Source organism: Rhyacophila brunnea, unplaced genomic scaffold, assembly GCF_057557595.1.
Source record: "Rhyacophila brunnea isolate RB1 unplaced genomic scaffold, BYU_Rbru_1.0 scaffold_7, whole genome shotgun sequence".
In the NCBI taxonomy this organism is placed as follows: Eukaryota; Metazoa; Arthropoda; class Insecta; order Trichoptera; family Rhyacophilidae; genus Rhyacophila; species Rhyacophila brunnea.
In genome coordinates this window covers 40,240,748-40,253,734 of record NW_028233339.1, presented here as the reverse complement: position 1 = coordinate 40,253,734, position 12,987 = coordinate 40,240,748, and the positions used below count along the sequence as shown (strand labels likewise).

General features: G+C 33.2%; 1 protein-coding gene across 1 annotated transcript; it reads right to left on the bottom strand.

The window, feature by feature from the left end:
- Positions 1-4,542: 4,542 nt before the first annotated feature.
- LOC147064868 (uncharacterized) lies at positions 4,543-11,761 on the bottom strand. The gene is made up of 3 exons (XM_085957388.1): positions 11,494-11,761; positions 7,908-8,482; positions 4,543-4,895 (listed from the first exon to the last, which is right to left on the bottom strand). The coding sequence occupies exons 1-3, from the start codon at positions 11,680-11,682 to the stop codon at positions 4,814-4,816; spliced, it is 846 nt and encodes a 281-aa protein (XP_085813514.1). The 5' UTR covers positions 11,683-11,761; the 3' UTR covers positions 4,543-4,813.
- Between the last annotated feature and the right edge of the window lie 1,226 nt (positions 11,762-12,987).

Here is a 12,987-nt window from a genome sequence, read left to right as displayed (position 1 = left end):
TTATTATTGACATTATCAAATTACTAATACAGCTGGGAAAATAAAATTGATAATCAATGACATAATTATAGGAAGGTAAGTAAATAATGCATTGTCGATCAATACCTATTCGTCGTCAAATAAACGTAACATGTGAATAATTAATAACACAATGATAAAATTTCTTTACATGCCTGACTGAAAGCTGCATATCAATTAATTGTACTCAGTTATACAGAAAGTAGCCAGTCCACAAAAAATAAAAAAATGTGATATGATAGGTATAGATCAGATGCGAGAAGGTTTTCTCTTCGTTCTGCTGAAAATAGCCAAGCTGCAAAAAAATATTCCTGAAATAAAATACTATTTACAATTTTACATACATTTTTAATATCATGTTGTTGCTAAAGCGCCATTATCTCAGCTCGACATTATTGTGGACTGGCTACATTTTGCATAACTACGTTCGATTTACCTAATCAGTTTTTTCGAAGTATTTTGGTGAACATAAAAAATACGCATACAAATAAGGTGAGGAATCCAGGACTATTAGAGCCAAGGTTAGGTAATTAAGGCAGGGGGTGTGATAGCCGAAATTTTTTTTTTAAATCAACAAAAACCAGGAATATGCGAGCTTCTAGATTTTAGCTAAAAAATAGGAACCTAATTCAAAATACCAACATTAATTTATTCCAAACAAACATTCTCAGTAGGTAGATACTAACCATGGAGGTATTAAATAAAAAGAGGTGTAAGAAATTGGCTTTCTCATACAACCGAATGAAACAGGCCAACAATAGCCGACAACTTACGAGAAATAGCGGGGCGATAAAAAAAATTCAGGAGGTTTACTTTGGTCATTATAACGTACCCATATAATATAATGTTAACGTGGAAATTTTGCCGCAATTTGATTACCAGCCCGCCTCACCATACTTTTACACAATACTAGCCTGCTTCACCATACTTTCATATAACCTGCCGCCCCTAGATATTAACCGTCCTATACTTACGAGTACAAGGTAAATAATTGTTAGGCAAAAGATATATTTTGTTCACATTGTCACGAATTAAAAATCATTTGCCAAAACCGAGTAAGTTTGCATACCCTAGTGACCAGTGACGTCCCGTGGGGGCAGGCAGATTGAGCATCGCTTGGGGGCGGCAAATCGAGGAGAATCAGTAGGTGTATATAGAAATAGGTATCTAAACTTAGTAATAATGGAACTAACTTTCCATTAAAAGATTGAGCTGCTCACTGGTTGCAAACAAAATGTATTAATTAACATAAAAGGTTTGATGCAAACAGGCCAGATATTTTTTGTCGGGTTAGCGATGTCTAGTTTACTTCCGTTGTCCTTGAATGTGACATCCTTGACAACTAGTAATGACTCGTGTATATTTGCGAATTATATTTAAATTATAGGTAGGTACATACTGACCTACCTAATTAATTTATCCAAATATTTTTGCCAGTCATTCGGAGTTTTGAAAATTGTCAGGTGTATATTATTTAAATGTATCCATTGATATACTACTGGATGAATCATATGCTTCTTAAAATGACGCCCGATTTTCAGCGACTCGGCCAGTGTTAAAACTTACTGTTTTAATATCAGCGGACTTAACTCGATATAAGCTCACTTAATATTTGTCTCGAAAACGACCTGGCAATAATTATGAGTAAGCCCGATCTAGCTTGCATCTTACTCTGACTAATAGTCAGCGCATGACGACTTGCTCTGTCCGCTCAGACATGAATTTTTGGTAGCTTGCAACTTTGGGTTGCACACCCTTAGGGTCACTATTCCAAGAACGCAAATTTAGTTTTACAGCCAGGGCAATACGGGTGAAATTCGGGAATCTATATTAACGGTCTTAACGCATTATACCTACAAGGAAATATTATAAGACGATATTCGTAATATCTTCTTTTTTCTTTTGTGGTACATTTTTAAAATGACACTTGTATTGGAACTCCTCATCTAGTAGTATATCAATGAATGTATCTGAAACCGTAGACACGCAATATTGTCTGTTCAAGTGGGTATGGCATTTAAATTAGATTTAGTGGTATATATTTTGTCATTCTTGTGTTGTATACAACGCATTTCTTAGATATTGAAATCATGAAAGGATGAAAATACTGTATAACAATGGGGCGGCATTTTATCTAGGGCCGCCTCATTTTTTATACAATATTTTTATCATCCTTTCATGAGTCCAATATCTAAGAAATGTGTTGTATGGATACATTACTGACAAAATATCAGAATAATTATTCGCAAATCTGCACGTGGCATTTCTGATCACCAAGGACGTTGAAGGGCAACGGAAGTAAGCCAGATATCGCGAACCCGATAAAACCATAGATTTAATTTTTTTTTAATGGAAAGATATTTTCGATATTACTAAGTTTGGGTAGCTACTTCTATATATTCCAAATGATTCTCCTCGATTTGCCGCCCTTCGAGTAACTGCCGCCCCCAAGCGACGCTCAATCTGCCTACCCCCACGGGTCGTCACTGCTAGTGACCATCAAGTCTGAAATGTTAAAAATAATAAAATTTGATATAGTATTAAATGATTTTGCAACCAAAACGCATGACATTTAAAAATAAACGTTTTAAATGAGTTGTTTTCTATCGACGTTTTGAAACATGGTACCGGCGACGGCTCCTTATGTTTCCGCGGATAGGACTATGTAAATAATATTGTCCAGGGCTCGAAATGGACCGGAGCGCACTGGAGCACCGTTCCGGTTCGTGGAATCTGTAAAGTTATCGCTCCGTCTCGTGGTTAAAATATTTTGACCGTCTGAGCTAGATATACCATTTAACAAAAAATCTAGCACATTTATGTTTATAAAATACCCATAAAATTTAATAACCATGTTAATATCCTCAGAAAATTTTCGAGCGCTCCGGTTCGTAAAATTTTCCATTTCGAGCGCTGATATTGTCTCGATAATGCATGAACTGAATATCAATTCCTTTGACTTTGACATATATCTACTGTTCGTCGAATAACAGAAAAGTTCGTTACCTTGGACAGTGACGTCCCGTGGAGGTAGGCAGATTGATCGTCGCTTGGGGACGGCAGTTACTCGAAGGGCGGCAAACCAAGGAGAATCACTAGGTATATATAGAAATAGCTACCTAAACTGAGTAATAACGGAAATATCTTTCCATTAATAAATTCAGCTCACTGCAAAAATATAATAATTAGTTACTATACAAGTTTTAACAGGATTTTTTGTCGGGTTCGCAATCTCTAGTTTACTTTCGTTGTCCTTGGATGTCACGTTCTTGGCACCAGCAATGACACGTGCATACATAATTTAAAATTTATCCAAATATGTTTGCCAGTAACTAGTGAGTTTTGAAAGTTGTCAAGTGTATTTTTAAATGTAACTACCTATCTGAAACTGTAGACTCGCAATATTGTTTACTGAAGCAGAGATGGCATTTAAATTAGGTTTAGTGGTATATATCTTGTTAGTAATGTATCCATACAACACATTTCTTAGATATTGGAGTCATGAAAAGATGATATTATAAAGTACTGTATAAAAAAAATGTGGCGGCATTTTGTCTAAGGACGATACTGATTTTGGATAGTAAGTACGTATGCAGAGTAAAATAAACAGACGACGAACGCAGATAAAATGGTGCAAAATTTACTGGAAACCTCACAGCATCCGCGACAAGGCTAGGTGATAATATTTAAAGCTTAATGAAAGACAAAATCTGATTCAGTACCTATCCTGCACTCGGCAGTATTGACAGGGCTTTAGCCTGGGGGCCCGGCTTGGCGGATCGACCACCCAAGTAAGTTAAACACACATCAGAAAATTGCAATAATAGTTTTAAAAAATGTCGCCAGCAGCGCTATTTCACTTCAAGCGTGTTAACATTTAAAAAATATGTGGTTGTGCAATGCAATTTTTGATTATTATTTTGTCGATATTCGACAACTCCATAATTCAAGTAAGTGAATTAAAAAATACAACAAAATACAATAAATACCCTTAATTTTACGTCGAACACAATTTGGATTACGCTCCTATAGATCCAGCGCTCAAAATGGAAAATTTTACGAACCGGAGCGCTCGATAATTTTACGTAAATATTTATATTATGTGCTTATTTATACACGTGTAAATACACAGTTATCTAATTTTATGTGTATTTTATAAAAATAAATGTGTTAGATTTTTGTTTCATGGCCTGTTTAGCTCAGACGGTCAAATTAATTTTACCAGGAGACGGAGAGATAATTTTATGGATTTTATGAACCGGAACGGCGCTCCGGTGCGTTCCGATCCATTTCGAGCTCTGTATAGATCGTCACACTGTCTTTAATTAACCTTTACGATAGGTAGGGGCCCCGCTTCAGGATGTGAGGGTCATGTTACAGAGCGATTACTCTGACTCTGTAAAGTGTTTTACCTATACTCAGCCATTAGGATCACGACGAGGAAAACATTGTTGAAGTTATTATGTAAATTGTAAGTAGAACACAGTGGAGGTTGATATTTTAATAGATAACAATTAAAAATACTTTTATCATGTTGGTAAGCCGTAATAGTAACTCCCACACAAAACTGGTTTATTGTACAAAAATATAAAAGAATATATTTATGGTAATAAAAATGATGACGAATAAATTATTTCTAACTGTAGAATGACATATATTTATAATTGAAACAATTTCACTTTGATCTCAGATAATTATTATCAGACCTGTTTTGAATTTTATAAATAGTACCTAGGTACACAGTTCATAATTTCAGTTATATTTTTAAATAAAATATTATTGATTTGTTGTTTATCTAGTTATTAACATTGTCAGTGTTCCCAGTTTTCTGTCTTGATGGCTGGAGTCTCTGAGAAAGCTGGATTAACTTTCGTAACCTGAAACAATAGTTAAAGACTAATTTAATTTTATTATCATTCTAGTTTATTTAAAAAAATGCATAGGTTAATGTTTCCCGTGTGTCTTGTCCTTACGAAAACCATTCTATAGGATTGGTTTGTCGAATATCCGTTTTTGTTGAAATCGACCTTTTAATGCAGAATGATTTTTTGTATCTAAATGGACCAGAACCATCCGTTTCTTTAAATTGCTTTATAATGAAAACTGTATTCATATGCTGTAAAAACAACAATTTAAATACCTTCATGTATTTAAATATAGGATAATCAAGTTTGTTTTTCGTCTCCTGAACATTTGTCATTTAGTCTATTCGACAAACCAATCCTACAGCGACGATAGGTCAATTTTTTTCGACACTATTGAATTTACATGCGCCTGTCAATTACCTACGTGCTCGCAGCCATCCTTTATTCTGGATCGGAACCGTTTCCTCGTGTCAAGCCTATCAGGCACCATTAGCGAACGGTGAAGATTAGTAAATGCGCTCCCTAAAGACATAGAAATTTTCAATGATGTACTTTGCATTATGTTTTTGAAACTTTATTTTTCTGTAACTATAAAATTGTAAGTATGTTTCTTGTTTTCAAAATTTTGAAGATTTTGATTTAATTTTTTTTGTGTTATTATTTTCTATATCCTCTTCTCTCTTGTGAGGGTAATATTTGTTATAATGTAAATCTCATGTTGCGTACGTCTTAAATTTAGATTTGTTATGTCCACAATGTTTTGTATTCTTAAATAAATAAATAAAATACATGAATGTTTGTATAGTGAACTTTTTTATTTTTAATGAAAATTCTAGCCAAGATTATACGCCATATTGTGTAAAAGTTACATAATACAAATATCCCGAATTATGCTAGTCAACCCCGGTAAATCTATGGCTCCAAACGGGTACGAACAGGGAACACATAATTAATGGGTTTATGGGAAATGCGTTACCTTCTTGGTGTGGTAGTAACAAGGTATATTTCTCGAATGCGGAGAAATATGGGATAAACGTGTTAAAGAATAATATATTGTTTTCAATCGTGTCCGGAAACTTGTACGTATGCAGTTCGCCGTTTCACACTTCATCGTGAAATATTGTATCGGAAATATATGGCCGTATTTTAAAGACCATCCTACTTCTTTGGGTCGTATTCACTGACATAGAGTTCATGTCTAAATATAACACGGTTCTTGTCGGTTTACACTTTACAGGAAGCCTGCAGCAATCAAATTTTGAAAATAGCCGATATACTTACTGGATTATTTGTTAGGTTAGGTAATAGGTTAGGTTTTCATTCTTGAATTCATGAATTTTGCCAAAATTAGCTATGAAAATTGAATTAATGTTCATATTGAATCTAATAAAATTGGAGACCGTATAGTATACGGTCATCTCTTTCCGATAAGAAAGCTCACGGTGAACTGTGCCACGGTGAAATGTTTTACGTACAATTTACATGTACCTAACCGTTTTCAATAGTATATGCGTTAAAGTTTATAACAATATAACCTAAGCGCGCATTCAAAGTTGGTATTCCTTTCCGAAGGTTTTGTATTTCAATAATTTCATAACATGACCGACATTAAGTCATAAACAAAATTTCGCTTCAAAACCTTCGTCTATGGCGACTGGCTTTGCATTTCTATCTCACTAATCTATATTGTGTTAACTGTCAATTATTCATGGTGGAAATACATTGTATTATTAATTTCAATAAAACGCAAATTTTATCGGTTTCATCCGCCTCAGTTGAAAATGTTCCTCAGAGGCGGACGAAACCGGTCCATTTATTTAATAAAAGTGGAATCAGTACAATAAAATTTGCTTTTATTAAAATTAATAATTATTAATCTGTTTTGTGGGTTCTACGTACGAGAATGCTGTAAGTTTGAGAAACACTGGATTGATCATAAAAAGGTGGGCTTCTCAGAGGCATAGATCCTTATATAATTTTTGTAATTACGCGGTTTTTTAATTGGTAGATAGTATTCTATTTTACAATAATATGTATACCTACACACTTAAAAAATTGAACTTAATTCAATAAGTTATTAAACCACTTCATATAAAATAATTAATATCGAATATCTTGTATAATTTTAATTAAGCAAGTAGGTACCTAGATACTTATTAGGTATTACCTATAGTACCTAGTTAGGTACTTATACTATTAAGTATTAAACTACATAACTATTATATATATTTTGCCAGTCGATTCAAATAGTCATTATTTTTAATAGTGGTATAAATTTCTCGATTATCTAATTTTCTACACGGTTTTTTTTCTATGTGCACTTAGGTATACAATATCACTTCAAGATGTCACAGTTATGTATAGAAAATAACCCATAGCGTATTTTGATTTTGGAAATAGATTCTATAATAGTTTCAAAACGTCTAGTTGACGTATGTGCCAAAAAAGCTCAAAATTCTTGCAAATAATATGAAAATACCTTCAAATAAAACCGTGTTTTAAATTTGTCACGTTTTTATTAGCTCGTATTCTTGTTTTTCCAGTATAAATTTTTTCTTGTTTGTTCTAGATTTGTATAGGACGATTGAAGATTTTTAACCAACTTCCCGACTAGCTAGACATTTGAAACTTTTAGAATATATCAGAACACGACGACAATGCATTCTTTTAATACTTTTAGTGCATTTTAAGCAGAATTGAATCCATTTTCAGTTAATTCTGTTTTGTATGGAAAGTCATTATTGTCGGTTGCTAATGGGGTCTAGCAACTAAATTATTAATATATACGTGCGTTACTATGGAAATCAATATGAAATGTCAAAATGACATTTCAGTATTTCTATCAAGTACAAAAAAAAGTATTTATTAATACATAGATTGTCAAGTTTATATGATTCAACAGAAAATATAAAAAGTTCTTTTTATCGATACGATTGTGTATATTGTTATTTAATGTTTGAATATAATAATATAAATGACATAAGTATAATATATCTGTTTAAAACAATTAATTAATTAACTTACAACGTTTGCTGTTGTGGTTTTTTAGCTCTTGGCCTGCAGTTTCCTTGCCTGTCCTTTCTGAAGCCTTCCGCGCAATCTGCCCGCCGGACTTTAGTGCCATTATTAACATTAATTGCAGAACTGGTTTGGCTGATTTCCAAGTTCGTAGCCGCCCCATCACTTCCTCTTTTAACAGTATTTGAAACAGTTTCCAAGGGGGTTACGATAACTTTGACAGGAATTCCAGTACTGTAATCAGGCCTCACGGTCAAAGGCTGGATCGTAGATGGCGAGAAAATCGGTCTATTCTGAACCGTTGTATTATTTATCAGCAATGTCTGATTTTTAGATGTTGTCGTTGCATTGTTTGAATCAATATGTATTAGAATTGGCCATGGAGCAGGTGATTGTGTGCTGGTCGGTAAAGTCGAAGGTGTTATCTCAACAATCCTTTCTGTGGTTGATGCAACGTCGGCTTCAGGAGTGGTGGAAGATCCTTTCACGGGCGTAGTGGATGCAGGCGTTGTTGATGTCGTTCCATTTACCTTCTGTGGTTTAATAGTCATTTCTGAATAGTCGTAGTTGTAATCATAATCCTGAAATAAAAGCAAAGCGTCATTGAGCTGTTAAAATCACCGATGTGACAAAAAGGAATTTTTTAAAGGTGAGACCTATGAGCAGAATCATGAAAATAGAATCTGAACACCTGGATTTATAATAAACCATTTCTTTTATTCAATGAATAATTAACAAGATATTGAGAATGTAACGTATATTCAATATATTCAAAATCTTATGAATTATTCATTGAATAAAAGAAATGATTATTTAAAAATTGTTAACAAGTTCAAGTAGACGTTATAACTAAAATATGTGACGAGAGCCGGGCGTCGGTGAATAATTATTCAGGTATGTAATTAATATTCCTTTATTTAATACACAAAAACCGATAGTCAATAATAACGCAATTTGATAAGCATTTCATGTATAACCTATTAGTTTAAATTGTCGTAATTAGATAGGAGGCTCGTAGCATAATTGGTTAATGCACATATTGGCGCGACACTAATAGTTATACGGGTTCAAATCCCGTCGAGTTTCGAATTATTTAGAAATAAAAATCACTTAAGTATAAATTTAGTAGATAGGTACCGTTTCAATATTATGTTTTATATGCGTTAAGACCGGTTTCATCTCTATCCGGTTTCGATATCTTTATTTGGGGATTGAAGATAATAATATCGAAACAATGACATAATTATTGGTACATATACCTACTCATAGTATAGGCATAGATAGACGAAACTGGTCTTGGCATAAATAAATAAATATGAAAATATTACTAAAAAAAACTAGCAAAATCAAGTGTGTTATTCTGTAATTATTATCTTTCTGCCAAGAAATAACGATGGGAAAAATGTTGATGCAGAAAGCTAATTACTTTGGACTTATAGGTAATCATGGGAAAAGATTGTACTGTGTTGGAAGTACCTACGAACTATTATTGAAGACACGATCGGATAAGAATAACTTCATGACTGGATAACTTCAGAATGATTCATTCATGGTCCCCACATGCTGAAGCGGGCCCCCAGGCTAGGATGTTTGGAGCCCCCCCCTACCTATCGCTAAGGGTAAAAGCAGTGTGACGCGCTGCAGTAGCGTTTTCCAAAATGGTGTACGCGGTAAAATTAGGTGTATTTTTAGCGATTTTCGTATTTTTAATATGGACATCCATTCGAATCGTGGAGTTATCGAGTATCGGCAAACAGTTAAAAATTGCATCGTACAAATATTATTATAACATTGAAGTAAAATAACTTTTTATTACTATTAGAGTAAAGTTGTGATCTGTGTTTATCTCATTTATCTGGTCGCCTCGCCACACCGGGCCCTTCCTGAGCCCGGGCCCCCAGGCTAGAGCCCTGTCAGTCCCTCCCCTTGTGGGGAACATGGGTTCAGTTATAATTGTCCAAATGAACAACTTCAAATAATGTGAACTTATAGTGGTGAATGATGTGATAAAAATACGATTTATTCTAACAATCCGACGTGACATTTGACTGCGTCTTGAAAACATTTTCTTAACGGGTTTTATGAGAAATGGCTGTTGGCCATTCACTCAAGTTATCAAAGTTCGGGTCCAAACATATCCACATGAAAAAAACGCGCTTCACGAGATTCCAGCCATGACCTATTACATTACTATTAACGACCTGAAATTTGTACCGAAAGGGAAGAAAGACCTGCTCAAATCGTTCTTACCACCTCTTAGGGCTACGCCCATCTGATCGCCATAAAGGCCAATTTTAATGCATCGCAAATGCGAAGATCTCTTCTCTTAGAATTTAGATCATTTGAAAGATTTATATTAGTATTTTAGTTATATTTTATTATTCATTTTTGTGTGCTCCTTTCTCCAATGAGAACTCTGAATATAAAGTCATATAACCCCAATCAAAGCGCACTGCCGACCTCAGTATTAGGTGCTGAGACATTCCCATGCATAAACAACTCGTGATGTTTCACGTCAAACATAGGGCCCCGTGATACGGCTAATATTGATGATGGTCGGTTTTGAGTGATTTATGTTTTCGTTGAATCTATTAATTTATTATTTATTTTAAAAAGATTAAACTATTTATTTTGTACCCAATGAATTACCATGAGAGTGGATTAAACGATAATTAGAATCAAATTTAATATGATCACAAGTTTTAAAATTATTAATAACAATGGTTATTGTTATTAGTAATAACAACAGTGGCAATAATAGTTTTATTATGCAAGTAAACAGATAATACGTGAGTACCTATAATAAAATAATAGGGAACACTAACACACTAGTTTAAACACTTATCAGTACCTACATACCCGAGTTTAATCAAAATAAATTATGTATGGAATCGTACATACCAAGTATTTATTATACACAAAGCAACCTTTAGCCGTAAAATCCTTCTCAGTTATTACAGTACTGAGTACTGACCTCTCCAATAGATTATAACATAGAAAAATAAACATTATTAGTAAACAAGATAAAACGTTAGTTACCTAATATTAAAAAAAAACTAAACAAATATAATATTATGTGATATGAATTAATATTTTGTATAATCGGTAGTTACTAATAGTAAATTATACTGTTTATTTATAAATTAATTAGTGATTAGTGATATAAACATAAATATAAAGTATATATTATAAATACTAACAATTACTATTGCTAATTAAAATAAATAGTTATTTATTGTAATATTATTATGTTGTATAAATTATTAAAACAATGAGTAAAAACAAATGTATCTCTTTATAATTACGAGTAATGTAAATTTATTTATACACCACAAGACAATTAGGTAAACGAAAAACGAAAATACATGTAGGTATCTATCTATCTACACAATAATAATATTATGTTTGATATGTACATGAGTACATACTTAAAATGAATACAATAATAATTAGCTATGTTTCGATAAAAGCACTATAGATAATAGATAATATGTATGTGTATAATAGGTTTCAGGTCTGTCTGCTGTAAATAATATGTACTTAATTAAAAATACGTTACTTATCTAAACAATTTTAATTATTAAATATTTACCTCTGGACCCCCTAGTCCTCCACTCAGTAAAGCGAATATTCTAATATCTTTCAAGCTTATTTGAATATTATATTCTCCCGTTTGCCTTTGATCAAAAATGGTCTTATTTAACGGAGCTCCATTACTAAAATTCACTAAACATAACACACTGACACACGTTGATAATATCCTTTTCAACAAAATAGCCATTATAAGTTTGTCAATTGTATAGTGTTAAAATTTGACAGCAGAAAGGACCACCTCGCTCTCGTGTAATGTGCTTTGAATTGAATGACAATGTGGAGAGACGTCTTCCAGGAGCTGTTGCTGATTTTTATGCATCTGGAACAACTCGTTTGGTCTCTGAAGATGCTTTAATGTCGTTAACAGTTATCCAGAGGCGAATAGGTCGATAGCCTCTTCATTAGGTACATGCTTGATCCGAGCATCGGCCGACGAGTTGATGGCATTTTGCGGCACATTATCAATCGCAGATATATAGTGATACGAAACTACAGGTACGGCCAGTGACGTACCTAGGCAAAGTGCCGCCCTTAAGCGGACTTTGAATGCCGCCCCTTTTATTTAAATTTCAAATTGCCTGTAAATTTGTTAGGTACCTACCTACTTACCTTTCTTGAAGTTATACTTCTTTTGGTGCGTTTGGGAAAACAGATCAGAGTGTATTTTTAGCGTGTGACGAAGTTGCGCGCACCGATGTAACAGATAATTTATTATTACGCATAGTGTCATTTAGTTAGTCGATCAATACAACCAAGTAAAGAGCACATGTTGTAAACATAACCAATATTGTATCATAATAAATATATATGTTTATAAACAAATTTCTGGAGACCAACATTCTACACTATTAATTTATATTCATAAAACTTTATTTATATTGGAGTGTATATATTTTTTTTCATTATAAAGATTGTGCATCAAGCAGTGACGTCCCTAGACAAAATACCGCCCCTAGGCAGTGCCAAAATGCCGCCACATTTTTTTATACTTACAATGCTTTTTATCATCCTTTCATGACTCCAATATCTAAGAAATGTGTTGTATGGATACATTACTAATAATACCACTAATTAATCTAATTTAAATGCAATTTCTGCGTTAATAGAAAATATTGCGAATCTACGATTTCAGATAGGTACATTTAAAAATACGCCTGACAACTTCCAAAATGAGTGACTAGCAAACATATTTGAATAAATTTTAAATTAATGTAAGTATGTAGCTACCTACAATTCAAATATTATTTGTAAATCTACACGTATCATTGCTGTTCACTAAGGACGTAACGTCCAAGGACAACGGAAGTAAACAAGACATCGCGAACCCGACAAAAAAATAAAGTCCTTTTAAAACTTGTATAGTAATAATAATTAATACATTTTGTTTCCAAGCAGTGAGCTGAATTTTTTAATGGAAATATATTTCCGTTATTACTAAGTTTAAGTAGCTATTTCTATGTATATACATATCTAATGATTCTCCTCGATTTGC